Source organism: Pantherophis guttatus, chromosome 5 (genome assembly GCF_059756535.1).
Source record: "Pantherophis guttatus breed Tessera chromosome 5, ASM5975653v1, whole genome shotgun sequence".
Taxonomy (NCBI): Eukaryota; Metazoa; Chordata; class Lepidosauria; order Squamata; family Colubridae; genus Pantherophis; species Pantherophis guttatus.
The window spans coordinates 84,851,320-84,873,886 of NC_142067.1; the positions used below are offsets into that span (position 1 = coordinate 84,851,320).

The window sequence follows — 22,567 nt, forward strand, 5'->3', positions numbered from 1 at the left end:
TGGGATGGAACGAAATGAGAGTTGGAAGGGACCTTGGCAATCTTCTAGTCCAACCCCCTGCTTAGGCAGGAATTCCTATGCCATTTCAGACAAATGGTTAACCAATCTCTTCTTAAATTGTTCTGTCAGGAAATTTCTCCTTAGTTCTAATCATAAAGTCTTGATCTTGCAAGACTTTATGCCATCTCATGAGATCCTCCAGAATCCAACTGAAGCAAATGTGAACAAGTTTGTTTGCAAAATGGAAATATAAGCCACTAGTATATAAATGTGAGCAAACCCGACTCCCTTCTAGCACTGATGATGTTACCTCTTTTGGTAATGAAATATCCGCAAGAAAACAACCAAGCCCACAGAGCACCAAGGATCCTACATTATTTTATGTTAGTCACTTCCAAACTTTCCCTGAATAGCTTGAAGAAAAATCACAATGAATAATTTTTATTTTTTATTTACTTTAATAGTAAGAGATCATAATCACAAAAACTTTTTAAAAGAAGTTTAATTGTATAATAAGTGTATAATTGTTATTCCCCTATTTTAAAAGCATTTGTACAGGATATGAAGTGAGAGGATATAAAATGTCTGTTTCTAAAACTTTCACTTAGTTCAAAGTAGTTAATATTCAAGAAATAAAAAAATCTTCAAACATGCAGATTTAATTTCTTAATGTTAATGATGTTTTTGGAGCTTTGGCTACAGAGAGCTATAACTCACTATTTGTGAAGTCTGCAATATTATAGAAGAGTAGAATTCAGATACATTGAAACTGAGAAATTTTCAATTTTCTATGATGATTGTAGCAAAATATAGTTTTTAAAAATGTTTTTTTAAAAAAAAAGGTAAATTGATTTAAGAAAACTTCTTCTGTCCACTTTACACAATAGAATAGTTTAAACAATTCATTCAAAATAGCAACATTTTGTAAATAATACAAAGTACCAGAACTGTTCACTCAAGGCCTGCAACTGCAATATTACTAACAGCAATATGTACCAATATATTATTTGTTAATTATTTTACAGACATAAATGTTTATAGTTACGCAAAATTATTCTCCTTACTGCCCAAGGATTGTTTTCCATATCAATCACATTTCCCACCGGTTACCACTTCCTCATCTTCACCAAAAATTGTCATCAAGTCCTTCCTGAGGAATGTCTGCAGCACTAACACTAGGGAAAACAAAATCATGTTAATTTTGGGAACAGCTATGGAGAAACTTACACTTTTGTGACCCCCATATTCTTTCCTCAACCAACTGCTCTTTCACTGACAAACCTTTGGGCCTTGAGTACTACATAACCAAAGGGAAAGCATGGCAGTGTTGAGCAAGGTAGCACTGCTTGCCTCTCAGCCTGTGGGCTGCAAATGGAAAAGACTGCTATCCAGTGGAAGCTCCTCACTATGGAAGAGTAAATAATGCAAGCTGTTTGCTCTAGCACCACCTCCTGATATCTCTGAGGAGTTCCACAATCCTCAGAAGCAAATCTCTGGAAGGCACAGGAAGCTGCAGTGGGGAAGTAGAATAAACAAGCCTTACACTTCTCTTTTCCCAATCTGTTCCCATCTAAGCAACTTGGATCTTTAAGGCACTGTCTCAGTGACTATAACCCAGACAAGGAAAAAAAATGATGTCGCATACCTGTCCTCCCTTTCACTGCCTAGTAGTGCCGCAGATGATATCTCAACTGCTTCTTTCTCGGCCTTCTGACAGAAAGAAGAGAGTTGTTAACTTGGTTTATAAATATCTCAGTAGCCTCTGAAACATCCCTATGAGGCAGAAGTGTTTCAAAGATTTAATCTGTGTTCTACATTGGAACTCAGATAATTTCTAGGGATCAGTAGGATAAATAGAATTTTGAGGGTAGGGCTATTTATTATTTATCTACTAAACTGCAACAGTTGTTAGAGGAAATTCATTTACAAATTTAAAAGATTGGAGACAGTGAAAAAATTATATGACCAAACAAATAGCTATCAGTTAACTTTGTTGTTGTTAGTTGCGAAGTTGTGTCCGACCCATCGCGACCCCATGGACAATGTTCCTCCAGGCTTTCCTATCCTCTACCATCCTCTGGAGTCCATTTAAGCTCAATCACAACTACACTTGTTTAAGTCTAAATATTTAAATCTAAGTATCCAAAAATTATATAAAGCAAGCAAACTAACAACTATCAGTTAACTACACCTGTTAAATCTAAGTTTTTAGTCAGACAAATCCTTGGCATATTTTTTTACCATCTAACAGATAAGATGCAAAATATGACAAAGCAAAGATGAAAAAAACCCCTCAGTTCTGGTTTGACAATATTTCATGGAATGGCTAATGCAAGAAACAGTTAAAAGAGATAAGGAACTAAATGGCAATTGGCTTTCTTTCAGCTTCAGAACTGAACTTTAGAATTTGGAATGTCTTATTATTGACCTTGTATGCTCACCACCTAAGCTAAAATTTTAAAAAATAAAATTAAGGATTAGTGAAATGAGCCAAACTACTGTAAAGGAGTCAAAGAATGTTTAAAAAGATTCTGTTAAAATCAATTAATGCTTTGCTGAAGCCATATACATTCTGGAATTCATATCTGGTATGCTCTTATCTGTAGATAATTTTGGATTGTGTAAGATTCGGTCTTGCATTTCTTGAAAAGTAATCAATGAAGAATATAACAAATAGCTATGTCAGCAGTTTTATATTAACATTCAAATTTAAAGCCATGTGCTAGAATATGAGGGCATTATCATCATACCCTGCAATGCAATATGATCATGAGGAGAGAGAATGTTGAACAAGACACATTGAACTTCTTCTGAAACTCAGTTTTGGTTAGTAAACTATTAAAATTTCTAAAAAAAAAAAAAAGTTATGTTTAGCTATTTTTGTCCAAACCATATTCTATCATTTCTTTTCTTGTGTAACAAAAATATGTACATGCAAACATTCATTTTTAAAAAATATCACCCAGACTAAATGCTATAACTACTTATAGCTACTGCTGCAATAAGAGCTGCTAATTGTGTTCCAATGCAAGACTGAAAACTAGAAACATGGAATGAGTCAGTTTAAGATATAAGTAATCTTTTTAAATTCTGATATTACTGAATTATATAAGTCATTCATATTTAGTAAATCCTAAGCAACCTCCAATTTTTTCCCCGCAAGATAAAACTTTGGGCTTCACTTTTGATTGGTTATATCTAGCAAAGCTTTACTTTAGTAAGAAAAGAACTGTACAATTAGTATGAAATGTATACAACTATACTTCTGGTATTTTCCAAATTATTTTATTCATGTTAATTCAAAATATTACCTTTTTTTCCTGTTCTTTATCTTGATTCTGCTGTATTATTTTCATGTATTTTTCAAGTGGATTGGAAACATCAGTGCCAGAATGTTCTTCAGACTTCAGAGTACTTGTCTGCATATTTGTTACTATTTCATTTTGAATCTCTTCATCCATCTCCAATGACTCTTGGACATGCTTTCAAAAAGCATTAAAAACATGTAATTGGAGCAAAGTACCTGAATTAACCCAAGTCCTTATATCTCCACCCAATATTTTACCTATTACTATATACACTACCCTGTGGAAAAGATACCTTCCAATTTGATATAATCAAAACATCCAAGCACAATTTAATCGCCTCCATTTCTCAGAAAAGCAAGAATCATGCCTAGTAGATCTTGGGTGAACACCATGTTGTATAGGCTCTAGCTTCAGTTCAGTTAACCACCAATCTTTAAGACCACCTCCTTTGTACCATTTCTATTCAGTCCATCAGCTGTAAAAGTATGAGGATACTCCAGGTCCCATTCATCAAAGGTTGCCTTATAGACTCAGGAAGCAGCCTTTCCTGTCACAGGACCTGCCCTTTGGAACAGCAGACTGGCCATAAGCAGGTTTACTGGCATTTCAGAAATCTTGATGTACTGGATGGGATCCCAAGCATAAGGGTCAGGTTAGTTTAAGGCTGGGAAATTTTGTTAATTATCATCCCAGTTGCCATTTCTTGCTCTTTATTATTTTTATATTTTTCTTTGTTTTGTACTTGACAGTCTTTTAAACTGGTGTTAGCCATTCACAGTCACTTCTGCAAGATGGGTAGCCAAATAAATAGAACAAAATAATGAACCAAATACAGACTATGGAAAAAGCCTTATTGAAAAAGAAAAGAAAACAAAGGAAACATAAAGAAAAAAGTCTATCTCTTAATTCCTCCTCTCTTTCACTCCCCTCCCCATTATTCCATGGTGGCACATGAATACAGTGAAACTGCATTCTAACATGCAGTATTGCAGGCTAGCTCATTGCTTACTGTCAGGAATTCAATCATGACCAGCTCAACATTGACTCAGCCTTCCATGGTCAGTAAAATGACGACCCAAATTGTTGGGAGCAATACACTGACTTTGTAAATTGCTTAGGGAGGGCCGTAAAGCACTGTGAAGTGGTATATAAATCTAAGTGCTATTGCATTTACATTGTGAAAATGTAAGAATGAGATACATTACTATTTCCTTATCCGGTTTCTCTGGTTCTCCTTGGTCTCTTTCCGAAGACTTCCCACTTTGTGTTTTCTCTTCTTCGGCCTTTTCTTCTTCCCATTCTGACTCCTTTTGTTCTTCATGATGTCTTCCCTCTAGGACAGTTTTCTCTGTTCCACCTTATAACAATGCAAATAACTTACATACCACAGAGAACAATGATTTGCCTATTAGTATAAGTCTGATTCCAGAGCCTGCATATTCTTATTAGTACTGATTCATGATATTTTTGCTTTTTCATAATTGCCAATATGCTTCCTAAACAAAGTAAAACTTCTATTGGACTGCAGAATTACTTGGATAGAACCTGGCATCTTCTATATTTAGTTTTTTGTTTTTAAAGACCTATTGTACCATATGATTTGGGGAACAGTATTACTGGATATATTCTGCAGAATTCTCAGAAACCAATTTAGAAAGACAGCCTTTTTAGCTACTAGTTATGAACAGGGAAGACAAGTGCACTGCTATGACACTATGTCACTAGTATCTACTTTCAATTGTTTCATTTCAGGATTGAACACCACTTCATTTATAGCTTAGTACAGTTTAAAAATTGCTTTGGGGTCTGAATCTTTCCTCTCCAAATATTGGAGGCAAAGAGTGACATACAAGGGACAAGGTAGGCAAAGGAGTTAAGTGAATTTTCTCCTGGAATCTTTTATTCCATCCACATCAACATGCCTTCATTACACTGTTACATTCAGCAGTTTCATCACTGAAGTCAAACCTGCTGGAACCTGTATTTGAATATTTTGTGTGCTTTTATTAAAAAAAATCATTAAATGTTCTTGAAATGCTTATCTTCGTATTGTAGATATTAGTCATTTAGTGATGTCTATCATAACAGGCAACTGTTCTACAGTGATAAAATATATTTTAGTTCATTAGCAGGAATCATAATTTCATTATGTACTTTCTTAAATTACAGAATTCACTTCCTAAGGTTAATGCTATAAACCATATTTGAACAAAATTTTCATGATTTCACTGATATGGTCTCTCAGGTTCTTAGTACAGTATATCAATGAAAGATAAATAATCTGTATTCAATGTTGCTTCCAAACACTATTGTACTGAAATAATAAAAGAACCTGACAATTGAAAAATAATTGCAAACTTTTTTCTTTTTTGGTATCTTGCAGCATATTGAATGCTTCTAGACATAGAAAATTAAATCATTCTTAATCCCTTGCTGTATATAATTTCCCTATTATGTATAATAACTGCTTAAAGAGCAGCATTTAATGTAATTTAAAAGCAATTCTACCAAAACCTTCAACTTCTGTGTTTTATAATAAACAAGCCATCTAGAAACAAGGCATTCCCAGAAGTGAACCAAAAACTTACTTATCTCCTGCTGTGAAATGCCTGTTGCTGGCATGGAGGCTGGAACATGGTTCCAACTAACTATGTCTCCAGATGGTTGTGACACATCGCTTTTGAACTGTTCTGGAATGTCCTCTTGATCTAGAGAATAAATATAAACAAAAACTTCATTATTCTGCAATTATCCAAGCCAGGAAGAAGAATGGAACAGTGTGGGAATGACTAGAGTTCAGAATGCCTAGTATAAGCTATTAATTAATTGTTCCTCCTGGCCAACCTAACAATTACCATAAAAATGAATAAACTTTCAATGGGTCAGAATGTTCTTTTAATCAGAATCATGGGACTGTCTGGCTTGGAAAATAGTTTTCTACAGTACATTTGTTAGTCAAGTAGGTGACTACAAATTCAATGTAGACGTCCTTTGTTTAAAAGGAGCCACAATAAGTATAAAAACAGTTTGCATTACTTCCTACAGTATTTCTTCTTTTGTGTGTCAGGTTTCCATTTCAACAACAGTACAATCTCACTGTGAGCATTTACATGATTGTTACAGGCGGTATGATAATATAGCAGCCTCTTAAATTGATCTATAGGTTCAAATCTTGAGCCATGCCTGGGATATCAGCACCACTCACATTTACCTACTATAGGTTTCATAATCTTTGGCCAAATCTATTTAAATTCTATCCCTGTAACAAACATGTGCATTTTGTGCATGTACCTGTTCTTTTACTTTTGTGAAAATAAATTTCTCCAAAATTGCATTTAATTAGTGTCATATATGACACTAATTTCCTTGTTTTTTGCAGTTAACTCAAATCCTACCTTCCATTTTCAAATAATGTTCCTATTGTACATTGCATTTTATAATTTTTCAGACAGATGCTTCTATTCTTTCATCCCCAAATTCTGACATTCATTATTTCTCTCCCACAATATTTTTCTGACCTTGCTTTAAGCTTTCAATAATACTCTATGACAGCTCCATAGATTTTATTTAGTTCCTAGGGTACCAGTTAACAATATCTCTAACATTATATCTCTTAAATCAGGAAGAAGCATCATGTATTCTCACATATAATAGTAAACTATTTATTATAAATAGTAAACTCTAGGCGATGTAGGCTGGTTTTCTATCACGTTAAAGAGGCAGAATATATATCTTCCAATTAGAAGGAATTAAAAGGGTAGTACGGAAAGAAACACAAATTAAAGGTCTGGAAATCAAGAAAGAAATCTATAAATTGCAAGCCTTCACAGACAATCTGGTCTTTATTCTTGAGGAACCACTACAATAGGGCATGAAGCTAACGGAGGTTTTAGTAGAATATGGAGATATAGCTAGACTGAAAATTAATAAGGATAAAACTAACATGATCGTCAAAAATATAACGAATAAACAGAAAGACGAGTTGACCAGGAGAACAAATATACAAATAGTGAAGAAAATGAGATATTTAGGAGTCCATATAACCACAAGATGCACTTCAATCAAAGAGGATAACTATGTCAAATTAATGAACCATATAAAAGAAGATTTGGAGAGATGGAAAAATTTGAGGCTCTCTTTGATGGGAAGAATAGCGGCGATCAAGATGAACATCCTACCAAAATTACTCTTCTTGTTTCAGAATATCCCTATAAAATTAGATAAAAAGTATTTTGGAAAATTGAATAAAATGACATCGGAATATATTTGGCAAGGGAAAAAACCAAGGATTAAATTTAAACTTTTACAAGAAACAAAAGAAAGAGGAGGGTTTGGCATACCAGATTGGGAATTATACCATCAAACAGCAATGCTTACCTGGGTAGTAGAGTGGATAAATTTAAAAAAATAGAAGATTGTTAACGTTAGAGGGCCATGACCTACATCTAGGATGGCACGCATTTTTGTGGTACGGGAAACAAGTAGCACATCAATACTTTCGAAGACATTTTATAAGACAGGCTTTACTGGAGACATGGAATAAATTTAACCAGCAGAACTACATGAAGATTCCGATTTGGTTATCTATATTAGAAGCGCTAGTCCATCCAAATCTAATCAATCAGGGAAAATGTGTTACCTATAAGGATATTATAAACGAAGAAGGGGGACTGAAATCAAAGCAAGAATTAAAAGAACAAGGGGTAGAATTGGAGTGGTGGCCCTATTTACAAATACAAACACGTTATTTGAAAGACATGAAAGAGTGGGGCACTAATAGGAAATTAATGACAATAGATAAGATTTTTCTGGGGATAAATGATAACTTGGTAAAGAAAATTTATAAATTCTTATTGGATTATAAAATGGAGGAAGAGCAGGTCAAGGAAACGATGGTGGCATGGGCAATAAATTTTGGGTATAATATGCTATTGGAAAAATGGCAAGAATTATGGGGAAAAAACAGGAAAATAACATTGGCAATACTGTACAAAGAAAATTTATATAAGATGTTCTACAGGTGGCACCTTCCGCCAGCGAGATTGGCAAAAATGTTTAGAAATTAGGCACGTACTATCATATGTGGTGGTTATGTAAAAAAGCACAGGAGTATTGGCGGAAGATTTATTTATGGTTGGTGAAAATAATTGGAGAAGAAATAGAATATAAACCAGAACTATTCCTATTGGGAATAATAAATGGGAAATACAGTAAAGGGGTAACTTACTTAATAATACATATTATAACAGCAGCAAGAATGAGTTTTGCCCAAAATTGGAAAAATAAGGAAACTCCTCTAGAAGTTGAAGTGATCAAAAATTTTTTGACATGTGCGAAAATGAATAGATTAACCTTGGAATTGAAAAATAAAGGCGAGTCAGAATACCACAAGATATGGAACAAATTTTATTAATGGTTGGAACAGAAAAGAGGGTCAAAAAACAAGAACTGACTAGAATTCATAATAATAATAATAATAATAATAATAATAATAATAATAATAATAATAATAATAATAATAATAATAATAATAATAATAATAATAATAATAATAATTTTATTTCTATACCACCCTTCTCCCGAAGGACTCAGGGCAGTGTACAGCCAATTTAAAAGCACAAGACACAACAATGATTAAAAATTAAAATAATTAAATAGATTGGGCCGGTTTAAAACCCCCCCAAAATTTAAAAAATTTAAATTTAAAATACCCCAATTTAAAATTATTATAATGATAGCCTGGCCTGGCGGAACAACAGGGTCTTCAGTGCGCAGCAAAACACCCGGAGGTCAGAGATCTTACGTATTTCCGGGGGCAGTTCATTCCACAGGGCTGGGGCTCCCACAGAGAAGGCCCTCCCCCTGGGTGTCGCCAGCCGACATAACTTGGCTGATGGCACCCGGAGATCCTCTCTGTGGGAGCGAACTGGCTGGTGGGAGGCTATTGGTGGCAGAAGTCGGTCTCGAAGGTACCCGGGTCCTGTGCCATGGAGCGCTTTAAAAGTGATGACCAACACCTTGAATTGCACCCGGAAGACCACTGGGAACCAGTGCAGCTCGCACAGGAGGGGTGTCACGCGGGCACAACGAGTTGCGCCCATAACCACCCACGCGGCCGCATTCTGGACCAGTTGGAGCCTCCAAGTGCTCTTCAAGGGGAGCCCCATGTAGAGAGCATTACAATAGTCCAGCCGGGAGGTGACGAGGGCGTGAGTGACCGTGCGCAAGGCGTCCCGGTCCAGAAAGGGCTGCAACTGGCGGATCAGGCGGAGAATTAAAGTTATGTATGTAATTACAATAGAATGATAATGGATAAAACAAATGTATAAGTAATATAGATAGAAGAAGGATGTCTTTATATATGTAAATACTGAACAGACTAATTGTATATAAGTAATACGATATATATATGATACTTATCTTTCATTTTAGTATGTATGGCAAAAAGAATGCCAGGATGGTTACACTGTATCCAATGTTTTAATATGTGTGTAATAAAACTTTAATTAAAAAAACTTTTTTTTTGTTTATCTAAGAGAAAGTTTAAATATTACCAAAAGCCAAAAAAAATGATCAAATTTTTATGCTCATAAGCATGGACGCTGATTCTCATGATTGAAAATCTTACAATATAAAGAAGAAACTTACAGTCACTAACAGGATTGTGGTTTTCTTGTTCTTCATCCAACAACTTGACAGGATTTACAGTGTTGCTAATATTTTGATGATTCTCTAGTTCTTGATATAAACTAAAAAAAATTAAAATTTAATTTAAGAAAACTATAGACCACAAAGCTAGTCAAAGCTGGAAAAAAAATAGATGTAAAAGAAATATATGCCCATGTGAATTACTGATACCTTAAGCTGATGTAATCATTTTCAACTGATATTGTTTTGCCCTGATTTATAAACACTCTATAAGAACAGTTGCATATATCCAATGCAATGGAGGGGAGGATTACTAGAAGATGAATTGCCAAGACAAAACTTTAGTTAAATAGTTAGAATAGTTAAAATGAGTAAACCAAATGAAGCTGACAAGGAATAGTCTGTGATATTTTACCATCTCTGAATGAGAAAGATGACTCATGGATAACCTCAAAATTATAACTAGAGAAAATTAGGCATATCTCATTACTTCAGAGAATAATGTATATAGGATGGCAAATACAACTATATTAAATATCAAATACTTCAGCGAAGTGAAGTTCTTGAAACTATCTTTGATTAAGAGTAACTAAAAAAACAGGTTCATTCAGTTAAATTTTCTAAAACAATTACCTTAACTTTTGTTTGTTAGGAAGTGGAGATGAACAAGCTGAATCAGGAGATGCACAGTCTCCTATTCTTAAAATAGGAGACAGAGGCTGATTAGCATTCTCAAGAGGAACTGCAAGAGATGAGCCAGTGATATCTACAAAGAAGAAGTCAATTGTTTATTCTCATACAATAGTCTTACTCAAGCAACATACCTGACATACCTCCTTGAGTGATATTTTTTAATGGCTAAACAATCCTCAGGAGACAAGTAAAATGTCAAAACTATTCACAATTTAATACTGGCAAAACTTGTGATTTTTAAAAAAATATTCTGGAATTTGCTAAATTAAATAATTCAGAATAAATGAGTTGAATATTTTATATTAAGGAATGCATTTTATGTGAAAATATGTAGTGGGCCTTCTGTATATACTTTAAATGAAACACATACACACCCTGGACAAGGGGGGGAAATGAGGAATCATTAAGAGATTGTTCTAGTTCATCATGCCAAACAGAGGAGCAACATAGCTCACAGAAAATGCACATGGCTCATGATGGCTGAAAAACTGCAGAATAATTTAAAATGAGCACACATGCAGGTATTATAGGTTCTGGAACATGCATGGCATTTTGAAACATTGGTACACTATACACTAGTTGGAAGTAAACACTTAATTGTGATATAAGACAATAATTTTTTTGTATCACTACTTTAATTTCAACTTTAATTCCATGTATTTATTAGACAACAGAATTTATTAAAATTGAAACACTCCACAGATAGTTCTTGACTTATGACAATTACTCAGCAACTGTTCAAAATTATGGCAGATTTCCCAGAACTGCTTAGCACCCAGTTCCAAAGATCCAATGTTTATGTGATTGCATTTTGGTTGCTTGGCAACTAGCCAGCATTTATGGCTATTTGCAGCATTCTGTGGTCATGTGTCTGTGATTCTACTTCTGGTTTCTGGTACAAAATGCCCATGGACTACAATATAAAGGTTCACTTAATGACTGTAGCTTTTGCTTAATGACTTTGCTTAATGTAAAAAAGTAATAAAATCAGGCATGGTCATGTGATAACCTACTAAATGACTGCCACAATTTACGCCTGTAATTCTGGGCTCAATTACGTTCCTAAGTCAAGAATTACCTTTATGCAGTGATTATGTGAAGACAAACACTCCCACACTGCAGGAAGTATATTGAAACAGTACTCCCATTCCAGCAGTGAGTGGGAAATTAGAAATAATCTATGAAAGGGAGTAATGAATTATGACACCAAACTTTTTTATCAATAATGCTTGCAACTCACACTAAAGCAACCAGATTTTGTAACTGTATCCAATTGTATACCTTCATTAAAAAGATTTTTACTGATGTTCCGCCTTGCTTTGGAAACAGGAGTAGAAGAGAGACGCCTGGAAGGTTTTTTTGGAGTGGTACTAAAATGATTCTCATTTCCTGGTGCCCAGGTATAGCTTTTACTCTTTTGAAAGTGAAAGGAATGTTCTTGGGACAATGAATTCTCCTGTGTAGATCTCTTTCTTTGCTGAGATGCTAGGATACAGTTCCTTGGTGATTGGGAAGATGATGGGATCTTTGTTGAGTCAATTGCTCTTTGAGTGACTTTGTGCTGGTAATTCCTGTAGGCCTCTTCCAAGTACTCGGCTTCTCTTTCCAGTTCTTTTATCCTAGTTTTTGTAGTAGCTACAAATTCTAAGTCAGAATCTGGTGACGTGTTGAATTTTACAATGTGATTATTATGAGTGGGACCTGGATTTCCCATTCGAACACTGGTCACAGGCTGAGTTTTCAAGAAAGCACGATCTATATAAATATCATGTGGAACAACCTTATCATCAATCAAGTCAATGACTGAACGATCAACCAGAGAAGGCTTAGGATTCCGATACACTTCATTTTGTAGTGCTAGATAACCAAGAGTTTCATATAGAAATTAAAAAAAAAAAACATTTTAAGAAAAGTTGTAAGTGTGAATGTTGATCTGGTCATATAGTTAACACATAAAAATAACCTGTGCATTTGAAACCTACCTTAATAGTTTTGTATATTTTTTTCTACACTCAAATCCAAATAGCAAAATTACCCCAAGTCAGGGTGATGAGACAAAATTCTAAAATAAAACTGAAAATATTATAGTAATGGTAACAAGTCATGCAATGTAATGTAATGTGCTCCTTTCACAGATAAAGGCTGCTTCTACTCATAGCAAGGGAAGCTCCCTCATATCTTAGTCAATACCTGAGAATCCCTTGACCCTTGAGCTCATCCTCTTAGAACTAACACATGAAGGGTCTGCAGTGAGAGGAAAGACTTGAAAACCCTGCTTGAAGAACTAGCCATTAGCCATTGGAATCTATTCTGGGTTCTCTACGAATCAACTCCAACTCCCAAAGATTGAATGAAAGATTTAGCATTCAGCAAAGTTAGTTAGCTGATTGTGCCTTCAAGGCACAAAAAGAAGAAAAGCATGCTAATAAGCTTTTAATACAGCATCTGTCCCCCTTTCCTCAAAGTAGTTTGCCATAGACTTTTGCAAAGGTAGATACAAGCCCAAATTCTTGTTTGTGCAAGCTTATGAACACAAAACTTTCAAAATACATTCTCTCAACAACTACCCAGCTCTGCTTTGGACACTATATAGGCACAAATGATTACAGCTACAGGCAACAGTTTTTGTTACTTCCTTTCATTTCTGTGTTGGGCAGACCAATAAAATCTTAAAAATCAAACGAAGAACTAAACTACAAGCTGAAATGTTAGAAACCAGAGGGCAGTTTTTAATTATTTCAAAATTATTTTTTGGAAACAAGGAAGCTTTGAATTTAAAAGACCTTTTATAAGAATTGCTCCTAGCCCAAATTATTTCCCTATGTTCCGTAATGAGGTATTGTTCTTTGCAGTAAATAATTATGTTCCGTAATGAGGTGTTGTTCTTTGCAGTAAATAATTATATCAAAGAAACAATACTTTATTTTAAAAGAGGGCAGTCATTCATTATGCATATTGAATGCATAATTATGCAAAATTCAATAATTTTATTTTCTTGCTATTTAGTTAATAAGTTGTGGCAAAAAATAATCTACATGTTTAAATAAAATTGCCTCAAATTTGTATCAAATAGAAAAAGGCTTGAGTTTAAAGGCAAAAAGATGTGAGAAATCAAAATGTTCAAACCTGTCTGTGTTTGCTTCCATTGTAACTTTAATTCTTCTATCTGTATATTTAACTTCCTGATGGTATTTTCATAGTCTGACAACTGGTCCTTTAACTGTACACAGTGATCCATCTGAAAACATTACAAAGAAAATTTGGCTCAAAAATACAAAGGTGTTATTAATACAAATAAGATTAATAACAATTCACACTGGAAGCTAGATTATGCTTACATTGCCATTTTTCTCTACTGAATGTCTCAGACAGAAATCTGGTCAAATATTATTGGAAGCATCTGCAAAACCCAGAAAAACCTACCTCCTTTTGTAACTGTTTTTCCAAGACCTGTTTATGAGTTTCAGATTCCTCACATTCAAGCTTTTTGGCATGTTCCATTCTTTTTAACTCTGCCTGAAGGACCTTAAAGTCAGATGACAGACGACTCAGCTCTGTAAGTTTAGGAGACTGAAAATTATTTTTTTAAAAATCACATCTTGCCTTCACTCTGAAATACCATATCCAAGAAAATATATTCTATCATGTATCCAACTTCATTTATAGCTTTATGATGTATGGATAAATTATTTTTCAGTATCCATAAAAAAATGGTAAGGTATTTATTTCTAGACCAATCTTATAAAACATAGTAACATAAAAATACAACAAAAACATCTTGCATACAAAAAACCAAAAAAAAAAAAATAATATAGCAGATTTACTGAAGGGAACAGGAAAATTACACTGATCTGATAATTTAATGTAAAGAAAGAAATTGGAGCTACTGTATATGAGCTTTTGTCTCTTGGCCCTACCATCATTGGGTATTGCTTAATACAGTGGTTCTCAACCTTCCTAATGCCGCGACCCTTTAATACAGTTCCTCATGTTGTGGTGACGCCCAACCAGGGGTGGGCTCTAAATTTTTTTACTACCGGTTCTGTGGGCATGCCTTATTTTGTGGGCGTGGCTTGGAGGTCATGTGACTGGGTGGGCGTGGCTAGCTGGTCATGTGACCGGGTGGCCATGGCTATGTGTATAGGGACTACTCAGAGGGCTGAAAAAAGTCATTTCTGACAGGTCCTCGCACTTTTGACTGGTCCTCACACTTATGACCATCCTCACATTTATGCCTGTGCAGCATTCTTAACAACCATGTCACTCATTTCACAACTGCTTCTCTTCAACATGGTGATAAGATAAGATAGGGCAAAAAACGTAAATTCGAGGACTAGTCAAAAGTGCGAGGATCAGTCAGAAATAACTTTTTCAGCCCTCTGAGTAGTCCCTGTGCACAAAAGGACTACCCAGAGGGCTGAAAAAAGTGATTTCTGACAGGTCCTCGCACTTTTGACCGGTTTTCGCAGTTATGACTGGTCATCATTTATGCCCATTGTAGCATTCTTAACAACCATGTCACTCATTTCACAACTGCTTCTCTTCAACATGGTGATAAGATAAGATAGGGCAAAAAACGTAAATTCGAGGACTAGTCAAAAGTGCGAGGATCAGTCAGAAATAACTTTTTCAGCCCTCTGAGTAGTCCCTGTGCACAAAAGGACTACCCAGAGGGCTGAAAAAAGTGATTTCTGACAGGTCCTCGCACTTTTGACCGGTCTTCGCAGTTATGACTGGTCATCATTTATGCCCATTGTAGCATTCTTAACAACCGTGTCACTCATTTCACAACTGCTTCTCTTCACCATGGTGACAAGATAGGGCAAAAACATAAATTGTGAGGACAGTCGTAAGTTCGAGGACTGGTCAAAAGTGCGAGGACCAGTCAAAAATAACTTTTTCAGCCCTCTGAGTATGCATAAAAGGATACAGCAATAGAGAGGGATGAAGGAAGGGAAGGGAAATTAGAGTAGGAGTGAGGATAAGAGATGGTGGAAGAGAGGAGGAGAAGGAGAAAGGAAGAGGAAGTAGGAAGGAGAAGAAGGGGGGAAGAGAAAGTAAGAAGGAAAGAAAAGAGAGAGGTGGTAGGTTTGAGGAGAAAGATAGTTGTACAATAAAAAAGATGAAAGGGAAGAAAGCCAACTCCAAACAAATATAAAGATATTAAGATAAAGAATGAATTGTTAAACTTTAAAGAATAAAAGAGAACAAATATGAATAAATAGCAATAATTAGAAACACACATACAAACATACAATGTATTTTCTTTGAACAGAGTATTTGGCCGGTTCACAAATTTAAACAGTGTTTAGTCATTTCAATTAAATTTACAATTTCTATATTTCCTTTTTGCCATATTTATTCCTCATCTATTTTTTTTAAAAAACCAATATTAGCCTTCATCCTCATCTCTAATCTTAATTAAATTCAATTTTCCCTTCTATTCTATATTATACCCCTTCCCATTGTCATCTATTTTTATATCCATCCTCACATTGGTTAATTATGTAATATTACAGTTGTTTAATACAAATTCAACATTTTAATATAAATCAATTAGTTATATAACTATCTTTTTTGTATATTAATCAATATGAACATGAATATTCCAATTATTTCCATGCAATCCAATTTCCTACAAATCCATTAAATATATTTACCAATAATAATAAACCAAATAATTTCCCCCATATATTCCTCCAAACCACAACTTAACCATTTCTGCTTTCAACACAATATACAATTAATAGTATCTCAATTATTACAATTCCCTAGTTAAATAGAGCTTTTTTTCTTTTGTGTTTTAAAATCTTGAACTCTCCTCTTTTGCCCTAAATTTCCCATTGTTTGCACCTATCTTTTTTGGTGAGCAAAAAGAAAAAGAAATCTCTTTCCCTGCCTCATTTTGTCACGTTGCAGCAAAGACCCTTTCAGTTTTGTTTTAGTTAGGGGGAAAAAAAATTGCTCCAGCACTTTGCAGCTAATCAACTTATGCTAATTAACCTATGCTGACGCTGAAAGAGGCTGTTTTTTCTATTTTTGCAGGCACCAATCTTCTCATTTGTTTTCTGTTAACACTGATCACCTGTAGGGCGGCTCTTTGAAGCCCCGCGGCAAGAATTTAAACAGTTTTTTTCCCTCTAGCCATCAGCTGGGACTCCGAAGGCAGCAATAGATTGGGGGTGGGCGGGGTAAGCGAACGGCGAACGGCGATTCGACAGAGGCAGAGGGTGAGGGTAAGTAAAGGCGGGGGGGCGAGAGAGGGCTTTGGCGACCCCTGTGAAATGGCCGTTCGACCCCCAAAGGGGTCACAACCCCCAGGTTGAGAACCGCTGGCTTAATATTATCTTAGCCTGCAATCTTAGTGTAAAAAGAAATCTGAATAGTTTTAAATATGAGGCAGATACACCAAGTAAAACAAAAGTATGTACTTTCATGATTGCTAAGTAAATCTGGCTAAGAAGCATATAACACTATGTGACAAACTAACAGGAGGAATGAGATATGCACCTCATCTTCTCTGCCTGTAAAATGTTATTACTGTAATTACTTTAGGCTTGGATAAATGATTGATTCAAAAGAATGACACTAGATTCAACCTGGTCACTGCTATATATATAAAATACAGATAAATATGTTTCTTCTTTAACAAAGGTTCTGAATATTGAAGAGCCTTGGTGGCGCAGCAGACTAATGTGCTGTTAAGTAACACCAGCTGCCTGCAATTACTGCAAGTTCAAATCTCACCAGGCTCAAGGTTGACTCAGCCTTCCATCCTTTCGAGGTAGGTAAAATGAGGACTCAGATTGTGGGGGCAATAAGATGACTTTGTATAAAAAAGAACACTGCTTAGGGGGGCCCGAAAACCCTACTAAGCAGGTATACACAAAAGTATGAAGGCTATTGCTTAAACGCATTGTAAGCCGCCCTGAGTCTCCGGAGAAGGGCGGCATATAAATCGAACCAATAAATAAATACAATAAATAAATATTCCCTTCAGTTTTCTTTTGAAACAAGAATGAAATATTTTAATGGTTTGAGGAGCAAAAAAGATGTCATTTCCCACTCCCCTTAAAGAATATATGAGATATAATTGTTGTGTGTGTTATTCTTTCCAGAACTTAGAATACTATGTCTTTACTGAAATAAATGACAGAAAAGCACGCTTTACAGGTCAATGTTAACTGCACTTCAGTTATAATGTTTCTGTATTTTTGCTATTATTTCCTGAAACACTAAAAACATTAACTCTTAGGACAGAAGTACAACAAGAAAGAAAACAAGTATCTCATATCCAATGTAATAATGCTATCACAAATAGTACAAAATTATAGTATCTGTGTAAATCCTTGCCAATAAAATAACAATTAGAGTATTAGATTCACACTAACTGTCTTGGAGCCGTAGGTTTTCATTGTGTGCTTCCTCCAGCTGCTGTTCAAGTAGTTTATTTTGTGCTTGATGCTTTATTTTCTCCTCTTTTAGTGTAGGATAATCTGAAACTTCTTTCAGTTTTTCAGTCAACAACTGATTCTGTTTGCTTAGTAATAAAGCTTGAGCCTTGATTGAATCAATTTCCAGCTAGAAATAAATCATAAGTTAGAAATAAAATTATCAGACTTGTTCAAAGATTTATAGACTATTCATTTAGCATGTCTATTTCAGAACATGCTAAAACTTCTGTATTTAAATTTCAATTACCTCAAGTTCTTTTGCATGCAAAACAGCTTGGCTGAATTCTTTCTTTTTTGAATTAAGTGCAATATTCTCTTCATGTAAAAGCATAGCCTTTTCTAATCAGAAACACAAAAAGTTTTAGATTAAATTTATTTTGAAAGTAGATTTACAAGACCAAAAGTTATTTAACTTTTTTTTACTAGTTTACCTTTTTGTTCTCGCTCATTTTCAGCAAACTTTTTTGTCCTGGTTATGTATTCTTCTTTTAATTCCAGTTGATAACTAGAAATAAAATAACATGATTAAAGACTTAACGTGATACTAAAGCTAATTTTAGAGTGCCTTTGAGTCAATCTTGGCTCCTGTTTATTGCCTGCTCTAGTTCTTACTAATTTTTCTATCCAAAAGAAAACAATGTTGAAGAATGCAAATTTGCCAATCTTCTTTTCTGTCATAAATTGAATGTTAGGATGAATACATTTTGAAAAGAAAATCAACTTGGGCATATGGTACATCAAAAACCTACATACAGTACATGTATCATTACCTACATAAAAGTTACAACCATCACTCACAACAAAAGAGAAGCATCATCAAACTCTTAGTGACTGAGCCAGCATTGCCAGCTTTATTTGTGGCTTCTACTTCTAAACGATTGCTTTTTAAACAAATTCATATCATCTAGATTTAAGTGTTAAATTCTGTTTCAAATCTAGACTTCAAGCTAGTTGTATTTTCTAATACTATATTTATGCCTTTTTATTTCTTTTATTTACCGTATTTTTCGGACTATAAGATGTACTGGTGTATAAGATGCACCAAGTTTTTGAAGAGGTAAGTAAGAAAAAAAAAAGGTTTTTGCCCTCTCCGGTCCCCAAGAGCACTCTGCAGGCCTGCCAAACCCTCTGCGCGCGTTTTTCGCAAAAACGGGCCTGTTTTTCACAAAAACGGGGGCATTTTTGCCCTCCCCCAGCTCCCAGGAGCATTCTGCAGGCCTCCCAAACCCTCTGTGCGCCTTGTTTTTGCGAAAAATGGGCCCATTTTTCGCAAAAATGGGACAAGCAGGGCGGGGCTTTTGGAGGCCAAAAATGGCTGTATTCAGTGTATAAGATGCACCAACATTTCCACCCTCTTTTGGGAGAGAAAAAATACTCCAGAGTCTTATACTCTGAAAAATAAGGTATTTGCTTTAAATTTCAATTATTTTTATATTCATTTATTGAAATAAAAATGCATTGACCTCAAAACTCAGTGTTTAATTCTTCATAAATATGCCTAGAATTGTATTTTGGTTTTTTTGCATCAAACTGAATATGGAGAAAAAAGTCAGTATGTCTGTATATTCGCAACAGCAGCATTTTCTTTTAATCATAGTACCAGCAGGTAAATAAGGCAATAAGTTTTATTATGGGTTTAAGCTTTTGAAAAATCTATTAACAAATTAAAATCCATGTCCTTCTAAACAGTATCCGTCACTACAGGCTGAGCAAGTAGCATGAAATACATGCACTCTTGACTGTCAAGAATACCAAAAGCCCTACTTACCCTTCTTCTTCCACCTCCCTCTGACAAGATATTTTCATAACATACAAATATAATCTAACAATTTTTCTCTTCTTGCTGAGGTGACTTGTTCTCTATACAGGCAGTCCTCTTAATGAGCAGGAATGTTCTTCTATACAGATACTACTTACTCAATGTTCATAATTGGGACCGGAATTTCCATTACTAAATGATGTGGTTAGCAGGCACAAATCACGTGACTGCATTGCTTAGCAACTGCAGTTTCAGTAGTTCTGAAGTTCCTAAAGAAGTTAAGTTGTGGTCATTAGGCAGGACTGTACTGTTGTTAGGTGAGGACCTCATGCTTCTCCTGTTCTGCCATGCTCATCTCTGCTTCAACTCCCCCCACCTATCTATTTCCATCCCAATCTCTGCCCTTTGGGCCATCTTGAACTCTACCATCCCTATTGTCCTGCTCTCTGCTGATCCCGTTTGTCTGAACCCCACCATACATTCTGCTTCTCCTGCCACTCCGGCTGAATCTTTACCATCTTATTCCTCCCACTGCTGATGAAGCACACCTGGCCTGGACCTTTGTGCCTTGTGAAGAATCACATCAGGCAAGCCTCATCAACAGCAGAAGGAAGACAATTGCAAATGTCAGCTGGGGGCAATGGGGGTGACAGGGAAGTTGACATATTAGCAAGGCAGTAGGATCAGTGGAGTGTAGGGCACCCAAAAGGGCAGAGATGGGAGGATGGGTAGGTGGGAAGAGTTGAAATGCACTCTATGGTCATAAATGTGGGCAGGCTGCCAACATCCAAATTTTGATCATGTAACCTCAAAATCACTGAAACTGCCATAACTTTAGGGATTGGTTGTAAATGCCATTTGTTCAGCACCAACATAACTTCAAAGAGTTGCTAAACAAATGTTCATTAAGCAAGGACTACTTGTATACATGTTTAAACATTCTCTACAGACCACAGGCAAATATATTACTTTAACAGCTCATTCTTCAACTTCTGATCATACGTCTCCTCAATGTTTTTCACATTATTCTCCCGCTGATGAAGTGAATCTTCAACTGTTTTATTCTTTGATTCTTGAAGCTTTTGAGCTCTAGGAAAACAAAAGAAAATGTCTGGTTAGTATCATAAATGAGTGTGCTCAGTGTGGCAGTGACACCTTTTTTTATTTTTTTTTGGTACAACCACCTTCACCAGTCTTCTCTGTTGTGTCAATATGACATTAGAAGGCATAGTTCTAACTTCCATTTCCAATCTTTTCATTGCTGTTTGAGAAAACAATATCATTACCCCTCTCCTATGAAAACATTCTCCATAAAAAATAAATATTCTCTTAAAGAAATATTTATGATATTTATTAAGACTTATCAAGCAAATTCCTGCCTTTAAATCAAAAGTGGTGAATAGCTTTTCCCTTTTAGAGTCAACCAACAGTAGGAACAAGCAGTCAAGAAATATGCCACCAACTAACACTCGGTAGAGCAATCATGAAAAGTATTGGAAAAGATATTTAAATGCAAGTAATATGATTATACCTATAAAGATCAAAATCATGCAAACCATACTATACTGAAGCAAAAGTTGGACTTTAAAGCTGGATAGAAAAATTAGTCCTCAATTTATGAGAGCAATTAGAACCAGAATTTTCATTACTAAGGAATACAAATCATAATGTGCAACTGCATGGTTTAGGAATGTCAATCTCTGCAGTCCTGGTTGCCATTATTAACCAATCTCACATGTTAGATGAGGCAACTTCCTGCTGCCTTCCGACAATAAAATCAGTTTAAGCCTAAATTGATTTAAATATAAAGTTAAAGCATGATATTCTTCAAAGCATAAAAATATGAATGCAAAATAACATTGGATGAATTGCTATTGGCATCTGTATGACTGAACACTGTATGGCATCTTTATGACTGAACATGAAAAACATGTTTCTAATGTATGACTCAATAGGAAAAAAATAGCAGAAACATACAGTAACAGGGAATGACTATCCTTCTAAAGATGTAATATTTATAGTAATATAATTTCATCTGTTTATCATTTCAACTTAAAAGAATCCTTTGAATAATAATAAGAGAGAAATAAACATGCTAGATCCAAGCCTTTCTAAAAGCATTTGGGGAAACTACAGAGTTGGTTGTTCCCCTAACATGGATGTCTGCAACCTGCAGCTCTAGAGCCACATGTGGCTCTTTCACCCTTCTGCTGTGGCTCCCTGTGGCCCTGTCGCGGTAGAGGGATGAAAGAGCTATCGCCCAGTCGCCGTACTGTGGGAGTGAAGCGCCCCTGTACTTGCCTTTGTGCGGCAACAGAATTCCGCTTGGTACATTTGCTGTTGCCACCAGCAAAGAGGATGGGAGAGAATGAAGGGGGCAGATCTTGCGGGATAGGGGCCATCCCCCAAGCCTGGCTTTTGTCCTCCCTTGTTGGCAGGGCCAAGAGAAAGAAGGGAGCGGCGTGGGGAAGTGCTCCCCTCCCTGGCCCAGCGCCAAGCACAAAGGTCCAGTGGGGGAGGGGTGTGGCCCAGCAGAAGCGGCCCCATTGGCGAGTGGGATGGTGGAGAAGCCTGGCCCGGCTCTCACAGCTGTCCCACTGTTCAGCACCTCCAATTGCCACCTTTGAAATGTGCTGCGCCTTTGAGGAAGCGGGGCAACGATGGCTGGGGCAGTGGAGGGGCAGCGGAGGCATCAGGGCTGCTTC

The 22,567-nt window shown here is 35.7% G+C and overlaps 1 protein-coding gene across 6 annotated transcripts in view; it reads right to left on the bottom strand.

Moving 5' to 3' along the window:
- Nucleotides 1–438: 438 nt before the first annotated feature.
- OFD1 (OFD1 centriole and centriolar satellite protein) overlaps nt 439–22,567 on the bottom strand; it is a 38,752-nt gene continuing 16,623 nt past the window's right edge. For 4 of the 6 annotated variants that reach the window (XM_034435169.3, XM_034435179.3, XM_060686682.2 and 1 more), the window contains 14 exons: nt 20,832–20,951; nt 18,535–18,608; nt 18,351–18,442; nt 18,041–18,230; nt 14,073–14,203; nt 13,776–13,887; nt 11,931–12,506; nt 10,590–10,722; nt 9,957–10,057; nt 5,897–6,016; nt 4,514–4,665; nt 3,312–3,482; nt 1,646–1,710; nt 439–1,175 (listed from right to left, as the gene is read on the bottom strand). In XM_034435169.3, the coding sequence (XP_034291060.1) occupies nt 1,124–1,175; nt 1,646–1,710; nt 3,312–3,482; nt 4,514–4,665; nt 5,897–6,016; nt 9,957–10,057; nt 10,590–10,722; nt 11,931–12,506; nt 13,776–13,887; nt 14,073–14,203; nt 18,041–18,230; nt 18,351–18,442; nt 18,535–18,608; nt 20,832–20,951 (2,089 nt within the window). In that variant the 3' untranslated portion in view covers nt 439–1,123. The remainder of the gene's footprint in view (nt 1,176–1,645; nt 1,711–3,311; nt 3,483–4,513; nt 4,666–5,896; nt 6,017–9,956; nt 10,058–10,589; nt 10,723–11,930; nt 12,507–13,775; nt 13,888–14,072; nt 14,204–18,040; nt 18,231–18,350; nt 18,443–18,534; nt 18,609–20,831; nt 20,952–22,567) is intronic. The other 2 variants (XM_034435197.3, XM_087895263.1) reach the window with 1 other exon arrangement.